The sequence below is a fragment of the Sinohyriopsis cumingii genome, chromosome 11, assembly GCF_028554795.1.
Source record: "Sinohyriopsis cumingii isolate HCF-2022 chromosome 11, ASM2855479v2, whole genome shotgun sequence".
NCBI classification, from domain to species: Eukaryota; Metazoa; Mollusca; class Bivalvia; order Unionida; family Unionidae; genus Sinohyriopsis; species Sinohyriopsis cumingii.
This window is the reverse complement of record NC_142971.1, coordinates 110,917,309-110,936,754: the sequence shown is the minus strand read 5'-3', so window position 1 is coordinate 110,936,754 and position 19,446 is coordinate 110,917,309. Positions and strand designations below refer to the sequence as shown.

The 19,446-nt window shown below is 37.5% G+C and overlaps 1 protein-coding gene across 1 annotated transcript in view; it reads left to right on the top strand.

Annotated features, from left to right (window-relative positions):
- Positions 1 to 18,787, top strand: part of LOC149789293 (eIF-2-alpha kinase GCN2-like) — a 43,001-nt gene extending 24,214 nt beyond the window's left edge. The window contains exon 2 of the mRNA XM_089975493.1: positions 12,319 to 18,787. Coding sequence (XP_089831619.1) covers positions 12,328 to 14,931 — 2,604 coding nt within the window. The 5' untranslated portion in view covers positions 12,319 to 12,327 and the 3' untranslated portion in view covers positions 14,932 to 18,787. The remainder of the gene's footprint in view (positions 1 to 12,318) is intronic.
- The last annotated feature ends 659 nt before the right edge of the window (positions 18,788 to 19,446 follow it).

The following is a 19,446-nucleotide window of genomic DNA, read 5'->3' as shown; positions in this document are numbered from 1 at the left end:
TGTACTAGCTATAAACACATCTCTAGTATTGTGCAAAATGGCATAATCTGCGAGATTAACAATTAAATTGCAGAAGAATTTATGAAAATATGCTATATTAAAATAATAAGTGAAAATTGAAAATAAACTGTCAGGTGTAAAGGAGACAGATAACATGCTACTAAATATTGTCGGCAGAAAACACCATAGCAAGAAATGTATCTAACTTACAGAAAGGGCGGGTAGAAATAGAACAACATAATAAATAGGTTAAGACGAAATATAGCTTTCAGTGCTATATCACCATCATCGGTAGACGGGCGAGGCTCTGAATGCATTTTGAAAATAGAATTCAGATTTACACGACATAAGAATTCCTCTAGTTTGACAACAGAATCTCTGCGATGGATTTTTTTATCTATTCGCCTTCGATCAAGGTAGTCCCATCAGATATCAAGGCGCTAGCTAGCTTGGATTTCACTAGTTTCCTTGCTGAAAAAACGCAGCTTATTTATATAGTAAACGTCTCAAGGGTTATGTATGCGCATTTACTCATTTTAAATAAAACATAAATTGTTCGTTTAAAATCTAACACTAATTGTCTTTAACCAAGGTCAAGAAATTTCCAAACTAAAATTATCGATAGCTATGGTCTTTTACAATGGTGGCCATGTACTAAACTTGGGTCAAGGAAAGAGCACTTCGAGTGGAATCGTCACACTAGAGATTAAAACGAATTTGTTTATCAATATGCGTAGCTTTCATTGTGCCATCACCGCGCGCTACATTCAGTCTGGATTGAACTGGGTCACACCATTACTACTTTTGGTTCATTTCTTTCAAAAATGTCTGCCTACTTTAGCATTGATTTTGCCGTTTGCACATCTCGTGGCTTGTAAATAATGACCTTACAAAGGAATGTGGATGTATAAGAACCCAAATAAACTGAATATTAGCCACTTAAAGGTATGTTGAATCAGATTATAAAAAATGACACCCATTACTGAAATAGTCGATGTTGAATGCCTACATGACCTGTGTGACTTTTACTATAGGTTTTGTTAGGTCCTCCTTAATAAAGACGCCACCCAGTCTCTTGTCCTTGATATGCATACGGTCTGCATGCAGTTTCTGACCGGCATGATAAGTGGCAAATTTTGTAATTATGTTCCAGGATCTGTGTGATTACCTTTTATGCCGAACTCTCTGTAATCTGTCAATTTCCTTTCTATCAAAGTCTAGACCAAAGGATTTAGACAGTTTCAGGACGTATTAGTCCTCGTCATGGCTTTCTGGGACTCTTGAGATGTAGAGGCAAAATCGGCGGATATACTCTTCTGCCGTGTCTGTATTTAGCTGTAGTTCATGAACGCTATCTACGTACTTAGAATACTCTGACTCCAGTTGTGTAATGCTGCTACTCATGACCTTAGTAAACAATCTACTCTTGATTTAACAATGTTCCGAAGGTGGGTACTCAATCTTTCCTGCATCAGCTCAAAAGAGTTTATAGCACTCTGGGATGACGCTAACCCAATCGCATGTAAAGCAAAGCTTTCTGAGGTTCCAGGGAAAATAATTAAATTATAAATTGTTTTACTGCAAATTTACACTTGGGTCCACAGGACACACCTTTTTGGTGGAGGACCATGTAACAGTGTAGCTTACATAAACAAGCAACAATAATGCTATTGGACTTCTTCTTTGCGGGGTCATAATGAATGAGTATGACTTTGGTTTGGTGTTGTACGGTCACAGCAACACAAGTTGTTTATTTTGTTCAGGGCAATTCGAGTAAAATGCATTGCCCAAGGACACATCAAGGTAGCAAACCTGAGCTGATCCAATGGCAGTTTTAAACCCGAACCCTTTCGGTCACGAGTCTGGTACGCTAACGACTCCGACACAGTGACTCCTGTCTCTAGTATCACTCTGATAATACGCTGGGGGAACGCATTAAGCCTATTGTACATCACGAAACCGCAGGGGTTGGATTGAATTATAATCTTGAAAATTTGAAACATCTATTAGAATTTGCATGATCATTCAATATCTTGTACACATCCTAAAAAAATAAAACGCCCGCTGTTTGTGTGCTGTATCTTTTTTGTTCATTTATATCGACATAAAATAATAAGGCAGATGCAACAAGATATTGCGATATGGTCTGAAGCAACCAGATATATTGCTATGGGCCTGAGATACCAATTTATCTTTCAGGACTTATTTCGACATAATGCTTTTTCATGTTTAAGCAGAATTCATCAAGTGGTTGTTTCTGGACGGGGTGGAGTTGTATATCATCATGTCTGTGGTGAAATTAAATTATCTCAATTCTGAGTGTACCATTCAAATTTCCAACCCTTGGAAAATATAGGCTTGGCAAACACGTTTCAGCGTTTGCAACATGTTAATCTGACTGACAGCTGTTCATAACAGCAAATACTTCAAAACGATGCAGGAAATACTGTGCTAGATTATATAATTTTAAATACAATAGTTTGCATCACATGTTTTAAAAAGCAATTTTGTATAATTTCTTTTAAACATATAAAACTTACGATGTATGTATCTTTGTTCACTGGAACTAGGTAAAGCGTACAGATCATATGTCCATTTTCAAGTGCACTGGATACAGAAGGAACTGCGAGTTATTGATTAATAAGATATAGGCAGCAGATTGACGACAGCTGGTGCGAAACTACGTGTAGGGTTCAACCAGCCTAAATGCATTCTACTCTCATTGAGTCTTTTGTCGAAGGCAATTACAAAGGGACAAACAATCTGTAAACACAAAACAGTGTTGAAATTACACAAGTTTACATGACTACGACCGATGGAAGTATTTTTTGTAAAGTGGTCAATATCACGCCGAGTTGGTTTCAACTCCGATGAGAGCACAGCAACCATGTGGGTATTGACCATACAAAAGGAAAAGCAATAGCGCCATCAGTTTTTATTTTTTATTTTAAGTGGTGTAACCGTAGATTATTTACCAGAAAATTCAATGTTTCTCTTTATTTCTGTTACTTATTTTCAACCTGTGAAGCAATCAGAAATGAGATGTCCGTTCTTTTTAAATGAAGTGCATGTAGGAAGAGATAAAGATTTATTTTCACTCTTATCAGAAGTGTGTATTCTGAAGTTTTTGCAGATTGAGATTTGGAAGTACTCGTGTGAGATTTAGATGATTTTTGCTAAAGAAATCTACTGAGAGGAAGACTTATTGACAAATGAAACTTTGTCAGTCAATTAATAATCATCAGAGTTTCTACCTTTTGCTCAAGATAGGTCTTGATATCAATATGAATATAATTCTTGAAGTCTTCAAACAATATAAACTGTCTTGGCTGTACGACACCTATCAAGTTGGTTTTTCCCCATTGTAAATCTATACGAGTTAATTTAGTTTCTTTTCTACAATTCACAAACCTTTGTCAATATACCTCAGGTACCACCTTATAACCCTTCAAGATATATTCTTTAACCACATCATAATCAGCATTGTATTGTCCCCGACAGTGAAGTCAGGACTTAAGAGCTTTTCCAGTAAGTACACTTTGCAATAATAAAGTCCAATGCTATCTTGGCCATTTCAAGTGTTCCGCAATATTCTGAAAGTAAGGAAAGTATTTACCTACTTCTGTTACTTTAAAAAGAGGTACTAAACTAATAGTACTGGTAGAATGAAAACCCAATATGCGTGTAAGGAAGGAAGTGTGTTCCGTCCGCCAGTTCTGATTCTTTTAATTGAGATTGCATTTCCCTTTCTTCTTTTTCTCTCTGCCTTTCCGTTTCCTCTCTCTTCATTCAAATTTCTCTCTCTCTCTCTCTGCATTTACATCTCTTATTCCTTTATTGGATTAGTTTTTCTCTTTCATCATTTCTCTCTGCCTCAACCTTTCCTCTCTCTCTCTCTCTCTCTCTCTCTCTCTCTCTCTCTCTCTCTCTGTGCGTTCGTATTTCTCTCTTTACTCCCCCCTTTCTCTTTGTATTTTCCTTTCCGATTCTTTTTGCTGGATTTTTTTCTTCTCTTTCATGTTTTCTTTCTGCCTCTCTATTTCCTCTCTCTGCGTTTGCACTCGCCTCTCCTTTTCTGTCTCTGTGCACTTCTTTCTCTCTGTCTCGCTTTTTCTGTGTATTTGCATTTGCCTCTCTTCTTTCTCTTTCTGAATTTGCATTTTCATCGTTCTGAAGCTGAAGCTTTGTTAATTCCAATTCTATGGGTTTTCTTATACTGTACTTCCTTTAATATCCCATCAAAACCAGATACATATTTACTAATGAAACCTAAAGCACTATCGTCACAAATTTCATTTCCCACCAAATAATGAAACTAAATATTTTTCTCTTATTTTGTTAAAGATGCTTTCTCTTCAGAAATTTTATGTCTGGCAAGCTCAAGAAACTCGTTCTTTTCAAGGACTCCAACCATTCGTGGTTTGCATTTTAAACAAATTTCTTCACTTTTGATGACATTCTGAAAGCTTGCTGGTTTCACAAAAAGTGTTAAATTTGTGAAAATAAAATCTTACCAGGGACAGCAAAAATTTCAAAACAAAGTGAATTTAAACTTTGAAAACAATTTTAAATATCTGTGAAAGATTTTAAAGAAATTCAGATCCAGGACAAGCCCCCAATTTTCATTACGACTTTATTAATGTGCTGATATACCAATAGTCTTGAATAGTTTGGTGTACCAACTTTTCTAAAGTATCGCAACGATATAATTCAGAATGTCTTTGAATGACTTCACAATAATTCCAAAATTGTGATTGAACCAAAAAAGTCAAAGAACACTTTGTTTATTCCAATGAATAGCTTCAATAAATTATTCCTTTCAAATTAAATCTGAACACAACGTTAAATGATTTCACAGACTTAACTTAAAACGGGAACGAATAATTTTGTTTACAACAAGCTTATATTAAACACAAAGACACAGCAAAAGTTTGTAAATAAGACCAGACCTTGAACCCAGATATCAGTAAACAATTTATTTATAACTTATAAAACATTATAACACTCAGGTACACCCAGAAAATGTTCTCAATCATGGACAAAGGTCAATCACACATTATAAATGAAATATACATAACACTGTCACGTCTTATAGTGCGTTGCCTGTCAGTAGGTTCTCTATAGATACGTGCACTACCTCAAGTGTGTATGTGTGGTGGTGCTACATTTAACCTGGCAAACAACCTTTGTCTAAATAAACGATTTTGCTGTATGTTTTAACGGACAACAATTTGTTCCAAGTCGGCAGATTGGCTATTGAGATGTATGCGGTTTACTCGTTTTAGGTCATCATATTTGTTATGGAGACAAGTTCGGTGCATTCGTTGTAGGTCAGCCTCCTTTTATAAATTATTCTCAGCCATGCTTATGGAGCAGACTTTTCATCGTTGGAATTTTGGTCGTTGCGCTTATTATATCCATAGGTAATTGCTGACGTTGCAGCTGCATGTATCAGCATAACCATGAGATATAATGTATTCTTCCGTCCCACGTCAGCGTCGTCGTTCCGGTTAACTATCTATATGCTGGTGTTTGATGAAAACATCTAATCGATTGGATGGTTGATGATCCTCGCTTGCTGTTCTCGAGTAGTACACTAGATATTTGGAGTTAATTGGATATATTTGACTTTGTAACCGTTTTCCAGTCTTTCCGAGCAAGCAAAGATTCGGTGTTGTCTTTACAATGGCACTCATTCACTCACCGATTTCTTGAAAAAATTTCTTAGGAAAGAAAACAATCTCTCAAAAATATAAAAAATGCTTGAATAAGAAAATTAAAAAGATATTTTTATATTGTCAAACATTATGTCAAATTACAATGGCTGTAAACTAATTTTCTGTCATCGAAGAATACTTTCCGAATGTAGTAAAAGTATTTTTATCGGAAAAATTATATAGTTGCTCAATCGTTTTCTTTTGTTTTGCTTCCTAGGACGAGACTAAGATGCTGTCAAATAAATGCAACCTGACTTTAAAAATAAATAAAAATGTTTCAAGTGCACACGTGAACATGCATACACACACACACACACACACACACACACACACACATACATATATATATATATATATATATATATATATATATATATATATATATATATATATATATATATATATATATATATATATATATATATATATATATATATATATATATCTTCTTTTATTTCATACCCATGGTTAAGATTAATTTCCTTTTATATTACTGTACGTGCCAGCTGTAAAAATACTGTTTTCGCTCAGAAAAACTCTGCATTACGCAGTATGACGGTTTCGATGTTCGTGTCTTTATGAAGATGTGAAAAAATATTTACTTTTTAAGTTCCTTGAAGTTCAAAAGTTACTGCAATGCAAATAGCTAAGATGCTGTTTGAAATTAAGTAAAGTCAGGATCTTTATTGTTCGTCAAGATTAATTTAATACAATTATATCTGCAGGTATATTCATTTGCCTTTTGATAAACACTCTGCCTTAAAATAGAACTTTAATATAACATCATTTATTCGGTTTGAAATAGAATAATTATATTGTGCTCACACACCCAAATATTTGTTTATTTTCTTTCTCAATGTTATTTTTAATCTTGAAAATATTGTAACAAAGAGGAATATCGCACGATTTGAATATCCGTGTCGCTGAATGAAAAGAAATATATTCCTCTTCACTGATAAAATCTATATCGACCAAAATAGACACAAGTGAATCAAGTTATAAAGGTCATGTTTAAAGGTATAACGACATTAGTTCAGTGCCTTTTACTCTACAACTCTAAAGAAAAGCACTGCATTAGTTTTAATTCTGATGTACCAAGGCTATTGTACTTATCTAAGATGGACACAATCTATTAAAATGAGCATAGACTATGTTACATTGTCTGGAAATAGTTGCCTTTCGGTGAAATGACAGAAAAATTTAGTGCAAAATTCCTTCTGGAAACGGCCAATTCACGACTGTTTGATGTGTCGCCATTGACAAAGGCAAGAGGCTGAATTCAATAAATATATTTGGTTTTTTCAGTTAGGATTTAACGCTGATTTCTACTGAATGCACGTACCATACTTCAGTACTAGTTAATCTCCAGGAGCAGTGTGGGCATTGAACATGGTAGTGGTGGGGGTGAGCAGACCAAGCATTCGGGTAAAATACAGTACCAACTTATTTCCTGGTTCACAAAATTAGACCCCCTCATCATTTATTGTCTCGATGATAAAATAAAGTCCAGTTCTGACAGCGCTTCAAAAAGTTCGTTGACGTTTTCTTAATTAGCACTAATTATTACAGCGAAGTATATTCGCAAACAAACAACAGTACCTTGACGGAGAAGTACCTAAATGACCTCATTTTGCTTTGGATAAAAATGCACATAGGTGGTTGCTTGGCTGATTTACTCCAGACTGGAACTGGAATCCAGACCGGTCACCAAGAATGTCGTTGTCAAGTTTCTTGAGAAGCCTGGAGTTTTGCTGCTACGTCCTGAGCCACCCATTACCAATGTTGCCATCTTTCTCGGCAGCTCTTTCAACTTATTGGTGGTGTTGGCGAAGGCAACGCCATTCACCTTATTCCACAATGCGATCTCCATCGCCAGGTAGCTGGCTAAAACAAATTGTCATATATAATTGGTTGGTTTGCAATGCCGGTTTAGAGGTCGTAGTATAAATATTTATTAATACGTGTATTTGCTGATTTTTATTGACACTTTAGTGACTTTAGCAACTATAGGTGTACCGGTGGGGTTGGGTATATACACCGCTCGTCAACAAAAAAAAAAATGTTCACAGCAATATTGATGGTATACGACTATCTACGGTAGACATGCAGGCCACATCGAATAAAGGTGAAACTCGTGAAGCAACTAAGGTTACTTCAAAGGCCCCAAACTCGCAGACACAATAAAATTGTCTGGCAGATGGGATTTCCTTTGTCCACTTGTTTCTTAAAGATATCGTCGTAATTCGGATGTGCCCTGTTGTTAGACCTCAAGTTAAAAGACAGTTGCATCAACGGTTTTACTATATTTTTACGTTTGTGTCGTTTCTGTTGTTCTAACAGACACCACTGATCTCTGATAGCGTGACATTACCTTCGTCCTGAGGATGGCTTCGTTGTCGATGTTTATAGGAATGGTCGTGGCAACATGGGCGTTATCAATGTAACCCGAACATCTTGGGAAATGTCAATCATCATCAGTCCATCGTTGTTGACAAATGCATCATTGTTCGTTATGGCGTAATCTGTCCCATCTACCTTGTGAGCTAGCCAACAACCTTGATACTCTGCAGGAAGAAAGGAGTGTCCTGCACCTTAGCTTCAGTTTAGGTTGCGATCACCAGCTTCTTACGAGTAGTACTGCAGCTCGCAGATGCTGTGGTCATGGAGCACAGGGTCCCCAATGTTTTGGGTGTAGTTCTGCGAATCCTGAAAGGATTCCATTACACCCGCCTGTGCTAAGTCGGTGGTTAGAGACCATCTTCAAAAACTGACAAACAAGTGTCTGAGTCCATGGCCACGTTTGTGGCTATATTACGTTTTAAACAGCATAGTTCTGGACACAGTCAGCCTTTCAGCAATAGGTTTAACCAGAGCGGTAACGTTTGGCGAGCCATCTAAATAACGTCAGTACGCATTTTATGCAGTGACAACTTGCTGAGATGGTCACGTAACGCTTACACTGCCATTTCGGCTGCAAAGAGTCTGGGGTAGCTGCCTTAGCTTGGCGTAAGACGGCCGTCTTGATAGCATACGGCATGTGAGGCGACGGCCTTGGATCGTGGTGTATTTTCAGTAGCTTTGGCGGTGGCCTTAGTTAACTTTATGAGTGGCGACAATCTTTTCTCAACTTCGTGATTAATATCCTTTTCTCAAGCGGATGGGGGCTTTGTGTGTCGCTTAGCTCGTTGAGGCGGGCTATGTATTCCTCCAGAAATTGTGCCATGTCTTTCGCACTTGCTATTTTTTGTGAAAGCATAATACTAGTTTTAAGAAATATTTCCAACTTGAATGTGCATGTGCTGGTAACGTCTATGGGGACGAATCTGTGTGGTATGGATGCTGCCAAGACATAAAATGACAAAAGTCCTACCAGTCTATTATGGTAGCACACCGTGTAGTGTGCAGGTTCCACAGGCCATGCAAGCTGAGGTATGTGGGTTTAAAAAGTCCAGCTTTATTATGTGGGGGGGGGGGCGACATTGCTGCCAGCCTTGAAAAGCTGCGGGCTGTCCTGAAGCATGTATCCTGTAAAAATGTATCTGCCAGGCCACAACTACTGCGTTTAAGGCTCATTGCTTGACATTCGACTGGACGCCCACAGCGGACCCAAGCCAGGTGAGGCGCACTTGAATACTTATACAGCCGAGTGGACTTAGTACACGACCTGATTAGTGTGCAGGGATGCAAACTTGCAAAAGATATATGAAGACCATGATAGTAGTGGTTTGGCACTTGCATGTGAAACACAAGTGCTAGTGTTTGCACAAGACTTGCATACGTGCTGACGATTCATTCTGAGCCTTGTAAAATTAGTTTTCGTTTGCAATACTGTTATCTATATTTGATTAATTATATCTGATTTAATATATATTTGTTTTAATTTAATTGTTTGTCAGTTTTTTTAAAAAATTATTTTTCGTTACATGATATTTTAATGTAAATTTATTCACTACAGATGATACGTTTTTCAGAAAATAGTATGACCTTGACTGATAGTTTATAAACACCAGGTGTTGATCTAAATCATGACCTTGTTTCTAAATTTGTAGCAACCTTCATAAACATGTTCTATTTTATTTTAAAATGATTGGTTGTTTTCGAGGTCATGATGGGACTTTGTCTTTAAGATGTAAACAATTTTTTTTCTTAGAGTAAAATGGATTAGTTCTGTTATTTTCTGGAAAATGCGTGTGCTCATGTAATATTGTGGAACAAGGACAGATTTTTTGATACATATTTATTCAGCTTTTAGAAACCGGAGTGATAATTCTTGTTTCTACACGGAACTGTAGACTTCAACACTACAGATTGCAGCATACGTCATCGTCGTCCATCTTGGATTCTTCGTCGGGATTCGAACGTGAAATCATTAGAACATTTTGTTATTAGGATTACTAAAATTTTATTCTTGTATTATTCTTGGATTATGTTTGGATTTGATTATATAAAAGCGTAATTTCATATTTTTTCATTTTTACAGAATGTTTCCAGGGAAATAAATTATTGTCTTTTTTCAAAGCTTGTTGTTTTCACTCATTTTTGTGTTACTGTTTATTCGAGCCTAAACAAGTGACATAAGAATACGCACAGTAGACATATTGGATACTAAGCTTGCGGAAATATACTAGAGTCAGCAAGTTTACTGAAAGGGTGTGTCAGGAGTTAAAAAGCTGACAGAAGTTACCAAAGCCTCACAATACGTTGTCAGGCGGGATTCGAGAAGCTGGTCATGTGGCAGATCTACCTCACAGTGCCTTGCAGAATCCCCCGCATGGTTGGGCATCAGTAAGCCTCGAGATGTTTTCGTACGCAGCACTGATTGAGTGGAACATTGTGGGATGATGATGAGGCTGATACTCCGGACGTAGTATGTGATTACGTGCCCCAGCGTATCATAACCGATTAGCGTGTTGGCCTCTGCAGGTGCGTATTCTATTCACTTTACCAGCTAGCCAGTCATGCGCTTGCAGCGTTGTGAACTTTCCGATAATAACTTGGTCTATTTCCTTATCCTCCGGCAGCTGGACTTTGGTTCGTCTTTTAGGAGACGGTGTCTTTGACCACTTGCACATGAGCGAGCACGTCCATTTCGACCAAATACTGCGGAGACTCAGCTTGGTTCGTATCGAGCAGCCTCGGTTTCTCTGAGCTGGCTGTCAAACCAGTAAACCAGACATGAATGGAATATTGAGACTCGATGCTTCAAGGCTGTCGGCTTGTTATCCCCCTCTCTCTCTCTCTCTCTCTCTCTCTCTCTCTCTCTCTCTCTCTCCGCCCACACTGTCTCCTCCTCGAGTATGCTATGTTCTGTCTACGCATCACGGCTCCTTGGAGAAGGGAGCCTTAACCTCGTCAACATTTCGTACTCTTCGCGTGATGTATGTACGTGTAGCGCATGCTGTACCGTAGGATGGGTAAATACTAAACAGAACAAACATTATTATCTGCTCTCTAGTGTACACTCAGCCTTTGCCTGGTTTTCCAGCAGGCACAGAGACACACAAACCTCTCTTCTTCCGAGCAAAAGACATCCGTACATATAAGTGCCTCTCATCAATTTTTTTTACAGTTGTTTTTATTATGCTTAATAATAAAAATAACAAGAAAAGCAACAAGCATATGTCTGATATAAATGGATGAGAAGCACAATAAGTCCGCTGCGACTTTTCCACCTGCTTAGTATACAGCTATGTAATTGTAAAGTTAATAGTGAGATATTTCAACCCCCAACTTAGGCCGCGCTCATGGACTACCTGGCGGTCCTGCAACTTTACCATCTAGTTTTAAAATTGTTTTGGGGCCAACTGTTTGAGAACGGAAATAAGGATTGAACTGTATTTTCCACTAACTCTTAGTCTGCTACCCCAACCCCAACACCACTGAACTAATGAACATCACATATAAATGTTAATGGTTTCCTTATGGAATACAGTTGGATGAGATATCAGCCGGTTGTTTAAGTTCTAGTAGTGATACATTCGAGAAATGACAAAATAATAACTCTGCTTTCTCTATATTTGTTGAAACAACAAATGCATAGCTGAAAATCTTGGTTGTATTTTCTTTGGTGTGGTTTGCTCCACATTTCATTTTTTCTTGAAAGGCTTTGGTCTAAGTTGAGTATTGTGACACCATAGGTGACAAAAGTCAAATCCAAACACAAGGACTCTCTTACAGTACTCATACAATAATGAAGTTACCTTTATCTGTTTGAACGAATTAAAATACATATTTCTCTTCAAGACAGACTAAACATTACTCTATCTGTGGTTCGGACATTTTATGTAGTTGAATCCTGATTATCAATTAAATTCAGCTGGTTTCTATTTCGTAGTCACTCCATCCACATAAAGACTATAGGTGAAATTTACTTCATCCATATGTCAATTACTATGGTCAAAAAGACTAATTGAATGCTAGGTAAAGTAATGAGTGTCATCGTATTACCGTACATGCATACAACCGCTTGATTGATTGATTGATTGGTAGATAGATCGTTCGTTCGTTCGTTCGATCGATCGATTGGTTATACATAGACCTATTGATCGTAACAATCATAAAAAGTTATGACAAGAATTGTTTTATTTTATTTTGTTTATAGGGAAACTACATGTTAGACAAGAATCTGCCAAAATGCACCATGGCGGAACCTCTTGAAGTTTTTAAGAAAGCAGTAGGACTTAGTCGTACGGTAACGTCAGAGATCGAGCTCGAGAGTATAGGAAGAGGTGGTTTTGGCCGTGTCGTGAAGGTGTTGCATCAACTTGATGGCAAAATATACGCAGTGAAAAAGATTCAGATCAATCTAGACGGTAAGAATCCCATTGAAAGGTATCAAGAGATTAGGCAAGAAGTATCTCATTTGTCTAATCTAAACCATGTCAATATTGTTAGATATTACAATACGACCATCGAAGAGACCGATGACCCTGCAGAAAGTGAAAGTTCAGAAAGTCGAGCAACAAATACAAGCGAATTTGATTATGGAACTGAAGATCCCTGTGCTCATTTCGGGCTCGAAGACGCGAGTGAAGATATCCCAGAAGACCAAGAGGAATATGTTTCAGACGGTATTCACACATATGATGAAACTAATTTGCAGAAGGGCGAATCTTTCGAAAGAAAAGCAAACGTTTGTGACATATGCATACGTATGGAATACTGTCGCAACAATCTTAAGGATTATATTCGACAGGATCTCTTGAAAGATACTGATATCTTCTGGAGGATACTAAAGCAGATTTTGTCCGGATTGGAATACATTCATGATCAAGGAATAATTCACAGGGATATCCACCCAAGTAACATCCTCCTAACCGAAACAATGACTGTAAAAATAAGCGATTTTGGACTTGCAACAACTGAAAGAAGGAAAAGCATTCCAGACTCGAAAGCTAGTCTCCAGGAATCTATGGTCAATCGTGATGAGGCGCCTACTACAAGCAGTGCCAGGGAGGAAACGTCCTGCTTGACTGGAGGAGTCGGAATGCAACTGTACGCTGCTCCAGAAACTCAGACAGGAGACCGATGCAAGTATGATCAGAAAGCTGACATGTACAGTCTTGGATTAACTGTTTTTGAAATGTGTTACAAGCCAATGGAGACAGATTCGGAAAAGATAAAGGTTTTTGGCGAACTAAAGACACGGAGCAATTTCCCAATCGACTTTAATGAGTCAGACAAAGCAATGCAAGTTCGTATTATCAGATGTCTGGTCCAGATTGATCCCTCACAACGACCGTCGGCAAAAGAGATTTTAGATGCACGAAATCATTACCTGCCGGCAAACCTTGAGGAAGACTTACAGTTCCAGAATAACTATCGAGAAATTTTAAGAGACCATGAAAGTCATCGTCGGGTCATGTTATTTCAAGACATATTTAACGAAGATGAAGATATTGATTCAAATCCTTTGTTGGGTGACCACATTGAATACTTCGGCGGTAAATTACTTGAGGAATTCCATTTACAAATTAAGAATGACTTTACATATATTTGTCGACAACATGGAGCAAAACAATTTGAACTGCCTGTCCTAGTACCAAGAACACGACAATCCAAATTGTCAGGCGCAGTGCAACTTGTAGACCAAACTGGAACTATTCTAACTCTGCCTCATGACCCCAATTTCTTTCTTGCCAGATACCTTGCTCAGCAAGATGTAGATGATATCAGACTATATAGCATTTGTCCAGTATACAAGAGTGAAGAAGTCAAGCAAATTCAAGAACATGGGATATATGCCTTCTATAATATGACTTCTACAAAAAATAACTTTCAAATAGCAGAACTTCTAGCAATGTTGTACCAATTGGTATGCAAAAACCGATTTTTACAGGACATAGAGTGGCAATTTGTGTTGGGAAATACGAACTTGACAGAGTCATTCCTTGCAGACCTCGGAATCAAAGATGCAAAGTACGATGAGCTGATAAAATATGCCAGTAAACATCAGTTACTCTTAAATGTTAAAAGGCTGATTTCTCTTGGTGCTAGCAGAGAACATGCTGAGCGGGCTGTCAGTTGCATCCATCCTAAAAAGATGAAGATCGTTTTGGTCAATCGCGGTGAAATAATTCGCACTTCTGCAAAAAGTGAAAGAACCATAGAAATCCTTGATACAACTCTTTCTGAATTGCAGCAAATCTGGAATCTTGCTAAAAACATGGGTGTGAATGCGAAAGTATATTTTGCAGTCGATCTTTTGAGGTATATGAAGTATACTTCTGGTTTCATGTTTGTCATGCGTGCACGTTTAAAATCATCTCCGAAAAGGTCTCTATACCTTGCACATGGTGGTGAGTGCGATAACTTATTAAACCAATTCAAAACTCAATCCTTAATGACAAAAGCGAAAGGCAGAAGGACTCCATCTCTTATTGGCTTCAATGTTTTTAGCAACCCACTATTAGAGATCTCGAAAATGGAAAGTCAAAGAAATCAAACACCTGGCATTCCGATGGTCGCGATTATTTGCAAGAAGGACGGAGACTGCAACCAAGACAATCTGGTCACACGTATTCTCCGACGTCTTTGGGAAAAAAGTATACCAGTTAACATTTACTTCTCAAAAAGTAAAGTTCCCGGTAGTATTGAGTGTAAAATTAATATTGATCGTGAACGTAGAACAAAGATTCAGTTCACAGAGTCCTTTAAAGATTATCATGGTGGTATTCTGCGCTTGATAAATACTATACTACGTGACATCCATTGACGATGTTACTCAGGAGGCAATAACTTACAGAGGCAACTCTTAGGACAACCTACCACTTTTAAGAAGAAAAAAATTGTTTAAGTAACGATCCTTCTAATTATTAAACCAAATGCAAATGAGTGAGCACATGTTCTAATCATATTCGCTTACTTCACTGTACATAATACATTTCATCTCTTTGCTGATTACTGAAGCTTGTGAAAAAAAGAAAACAAACTGTTGACAAATTATTTCCAGCTAATAAGATGGTTACAGCTGGTGGACTTCAGTTTCTATCATGGTAAATGTCAGATGATATTTACACATTTTGTTATTGTCACATAGTCTCTAATTTGTTTGGTTTCAGTACTCTTCCATATCGGGTGATGTACATGTTTTCAATGCATATGTGATGTATCATGTACAATTTCAAGTATACTTGACCTTAAGATTATGGGTATTACAATGTTGTCACCTTTCATTATGATACCTCCACGACAGATTACTCATCACTCAAATTCCAATCAGGGGTTGTTTTGACTTTGACACGGATGTTTCAGCTGACAAACCTTGTAGCTTGTAGCATTACCTTCTTAAGTGTGCTCACTTGTTCAGTTGTTTATTTTGATCAGTCTGAGAGATTATTTTCAGCATTTTTCTGTCACTTACAGACAGATTTCACATTACCATACTGACATGTCGGTCTGTTCCATTCCACAATTCTGGGTGTGTGTCATTTAAGAAGATTATGTTTAATATGTCAGCCATTGGTGCTTCCTGTCCTGACATGTGCTTACGTTCAATGTCATATATTGGCAATCTTAGTATCATGTACTGAAGACATGTACGGGCAGCATAGAGAGGTTTCCTAAAATTTGGCACAAGTCACAAATATCAGTTTGCACACGTACTTTGCGTTCGTATAAAAGTTGGTGAATTTTTTTCAAATCCAAATACAACTGCATAGATGTCTTTAAGTTGCGTCACTAGGGTTGTGCGGGGCGGGGGGGAGGGTGCTGACCGCACCGGGTGAAACCATGAGAGTGGGTGACACCAAAATGACATTACTAAGGATTCTGTAAGGTCTGTTACTGAAGGAGGTCCATGGGGGTGACGCCATGAGTTACCGCACTGGGTGACACCAATCTAGTGACGCCACTGATTTTTTTCCCCTTCTATTTACGCAAAGTTTAATTCTGATTATGACTTTGATGTGTATGCTATAGATTTACCATCCTGCATAATGGATGCACCTAATCCATATTTCCTCACATCACGTTGGAGAGTCAGTGGTTTCTTTCGATCATGGTATGTCAATATTTGACCTGGCTGTCTGGTAATTTCCTTAACCATTATGAGTGCATACTTTTTGTGTCTTATCATTGGCAAATTCAGCACATTTCTTAGCAACTGGTCTCATGGGACCTGTGTCCTTTGCCAGATTTAGGGCAAACCTAGATAATTATGTTACCATACCTGATATGGTCTGTACCTCTGATTTATTTACAGAGGGTGACATATCCTTATAGTTGTGACATTGGCAGGGTTAGCGTTGAGACCTTTGGCAGTTAGCAGGTGCCTACAGTATCGTACCTCATTGACTCCTTCCTCCAACTTCTCATTGTTGAACCGAATGCCCTTTTCAAGTGACCTTTGTAAGACGCTCCTTAGATTTCTATGATGTTTCACCCTTGTTTTTCCAAAAAGAGGAATGTCATCAACGTTGATTATTACCCTACTAAGACCTTTATAGTACTTAAGTTTTTGCGTATGAAATCATCTCCAGATGATTTCACTCTTATGTATATTTAATTTGCAGTATGTGTTGGTTTTTGTCCATGATTATATATTATGTATATTCAATTACTATTGTAATTCACCTTTATCCATAATTGAGGCTAAGAGCTGGAGCTAACTATTTTTGTATAAATAACATATTACATACATAATTAGATGATTTTAGAGCATATATTAAATCATTATTTCTTGAAGGTAAACGTGTTTTTGTGGCCTTTTGACCCTGGAAGCTTCTGAGTGGATTTTGCTTATGAATTTGAAGGGAAAATTACCCTAATCCTGGTTCTGTTATTGTGTCACTGATTTTTTTTTAATAGAAGGGATGTTTACTTCAGAATTGTTCATTCCATATCTTAACATTAGTCCCAGCGGAATCAGCTTTAGTTGTGTTCAGTTATTATTAGAGAGGATTTATTAATCTAGCTTATTCATGGGAATTACAGTGTGCTTATTGACTTTAGGACTGAAATACTATTTTGAAATTATTGTGAATTCATTCAAGAGCATTTTGGATTATATTGTAATACACCAAGACTGTTAGCACAGCAACACTCCTCCAAACTATTGGCACATAAGTGCATTCAAGTGGAATTCATTCGGAACACTACTGCAATTCATTCGGAATGCTCTATAATTTTGGACGTGTGATAGAACTTATAGGACTATTTGGGTTTGAATCCATAGTAATGGTTCATTAAATGTTCAGTTTATATTCTAGGGAAATAAATTATATTTTGAATTTTACAAAACTTGTTGGCTCCGTTACTTAGTTTAAGGCTATAGAGTCATGACAAGACCATATAGAATTCTGAGATATCTGTACCTACCAGATATGATATAAATATGGTAAGGCATGATGCTCTTTCTGACAATGTAATGGCCCAGTAACCTTACCTGGCAAAAAGATTTGTAAAGAATGTATCACCCGAGAGCTGGGACAAATATTATCGAAAGTTCTCACTGGATCACTGGGACAAAGAATGTTTGTGTTCAGGTCTTTTTGGTCTAGACAAATTCTAAGCTTCCCACTGCCCTTTTCTGTTATGAACATCGAATTAAAATAACACGCTAGGTTCGCTGTCTTCTGCTATGACACCTAATTTCCACGCAGGGCAACTCTTCCTTTACTCTATTTTGTAAAGCTACATGGAACTTAATCGGGTGCACTGCAGGGGTGGTTTGGGGATCTATGCAAATGTCGCACTCCATAGGGAAACATCCAGTACCCTTAAACACACCAGCATGTTTCTAACACGGACGATTTCGTAGGAAATATCTGGTAATACTTGTTTCAACAAATTTTTCAAATGAGGAGGTAAACTTAATCAATCCAAAATCAATACATCGTTGAAGTCCAAAAAGAGGTGGCAATTTTGGTGTCTACAGTATGAAAGAGAACCTTGTCTCCCTACCATTGCTAAGGTGCTTGCAACAAAGATTTATGCAACCTTTAATCTCATGGGAATTGTTATTATAAGCAGCGAGTTGAGACTATGATAGAACATGCCTATAATATCAATTATTGTTGATACGTGTCTATTTCACTAATTTAGCTTTAAATATTTTATTTATTATAGTTAAATGAATAATTGCACACATGTAGCCTCTTAATTTTCACTGAAACCTAAACATGTCCCTTTCCAACGACAGTTAAGTCTATACTTCTAAAGAAAGATTTCAGTTTGGTTCTAACAACTAAAAACATCGACCTATTCAATCTAACTGGAATCAAAGAATATTCGTATCGGAACATGAATCATACTTTCATCTCCGTTTAGTACTTGATATATTTTAACGATTTCGATATACTTAGAATGTCAGGATTATAACACTATATTGTTATTCTTGTGTGGAGAAAAGGGTTACGGTTTACATTCCTTGAATTTTCTGCAAATAACAGCACATGCTACATTCTCGTGGTTGATTATTTGCGTGCCATTTCATTTGTGCTAAGGGTACTTGTATTAAGGGTATTAGACTTAGATTTTAAGGTGTTATTTTATTTGCATAAAAATCTGGTCATGAAAAGAGATCTAGAAATTGTATAGTAGTTTTATACACTAAATAAATTTCAGGACGATGAGTTTCTCGTTAAATGTTGTCACAAATGACTGGTCGTTTCTTGCATTTCAGAAAACAATACACAGTGACGATGTTTGCCTAACTGAGGCAACGACCACCTTAATTTTTGCTTGTCCAGCATGGCCCTTTGCTTGGTACTCCTTTATCAAATACAGTACTAATCAAGACACTGTCAAATTATCTCTTAGTATTGTATCATAGATTCGACTTTCCTTTGAAATTTGGTGCTCTTTCTTTTCATGCTTCTTAGCTTATTGTTGTTGTTGTTGTTGTGGGGTTTAACGCCATTTTTCAGCACACGATAGGCTATACATGGCGGCCAGTATTAATGGTGGAGGAAGAACCCGGGAAACCCCGGAAAGAACCACCGACCCACGAGAAGCTACCGGCAAGCTTTCTCACATACCCACATTAGCCGAATCCGAGACTCGAACCCACGCAGACAGAGGTGAGATGGCAGTGATCCGTAACAGAGAGCGCATTAGACCACTCGGCCACTCGGGACCCCCTTCTTAGCTTAAACGCATAATCTGTTTCATTCAGATTTATAAAATATTGCACATTAATTATTGGAAAATTTCCCATTTTGGAAAGTTGGTGACGGTTTTTCAGCTACGACAGCATCCGAGCTTTTTAAATGGTTTTGAATTCTGCACA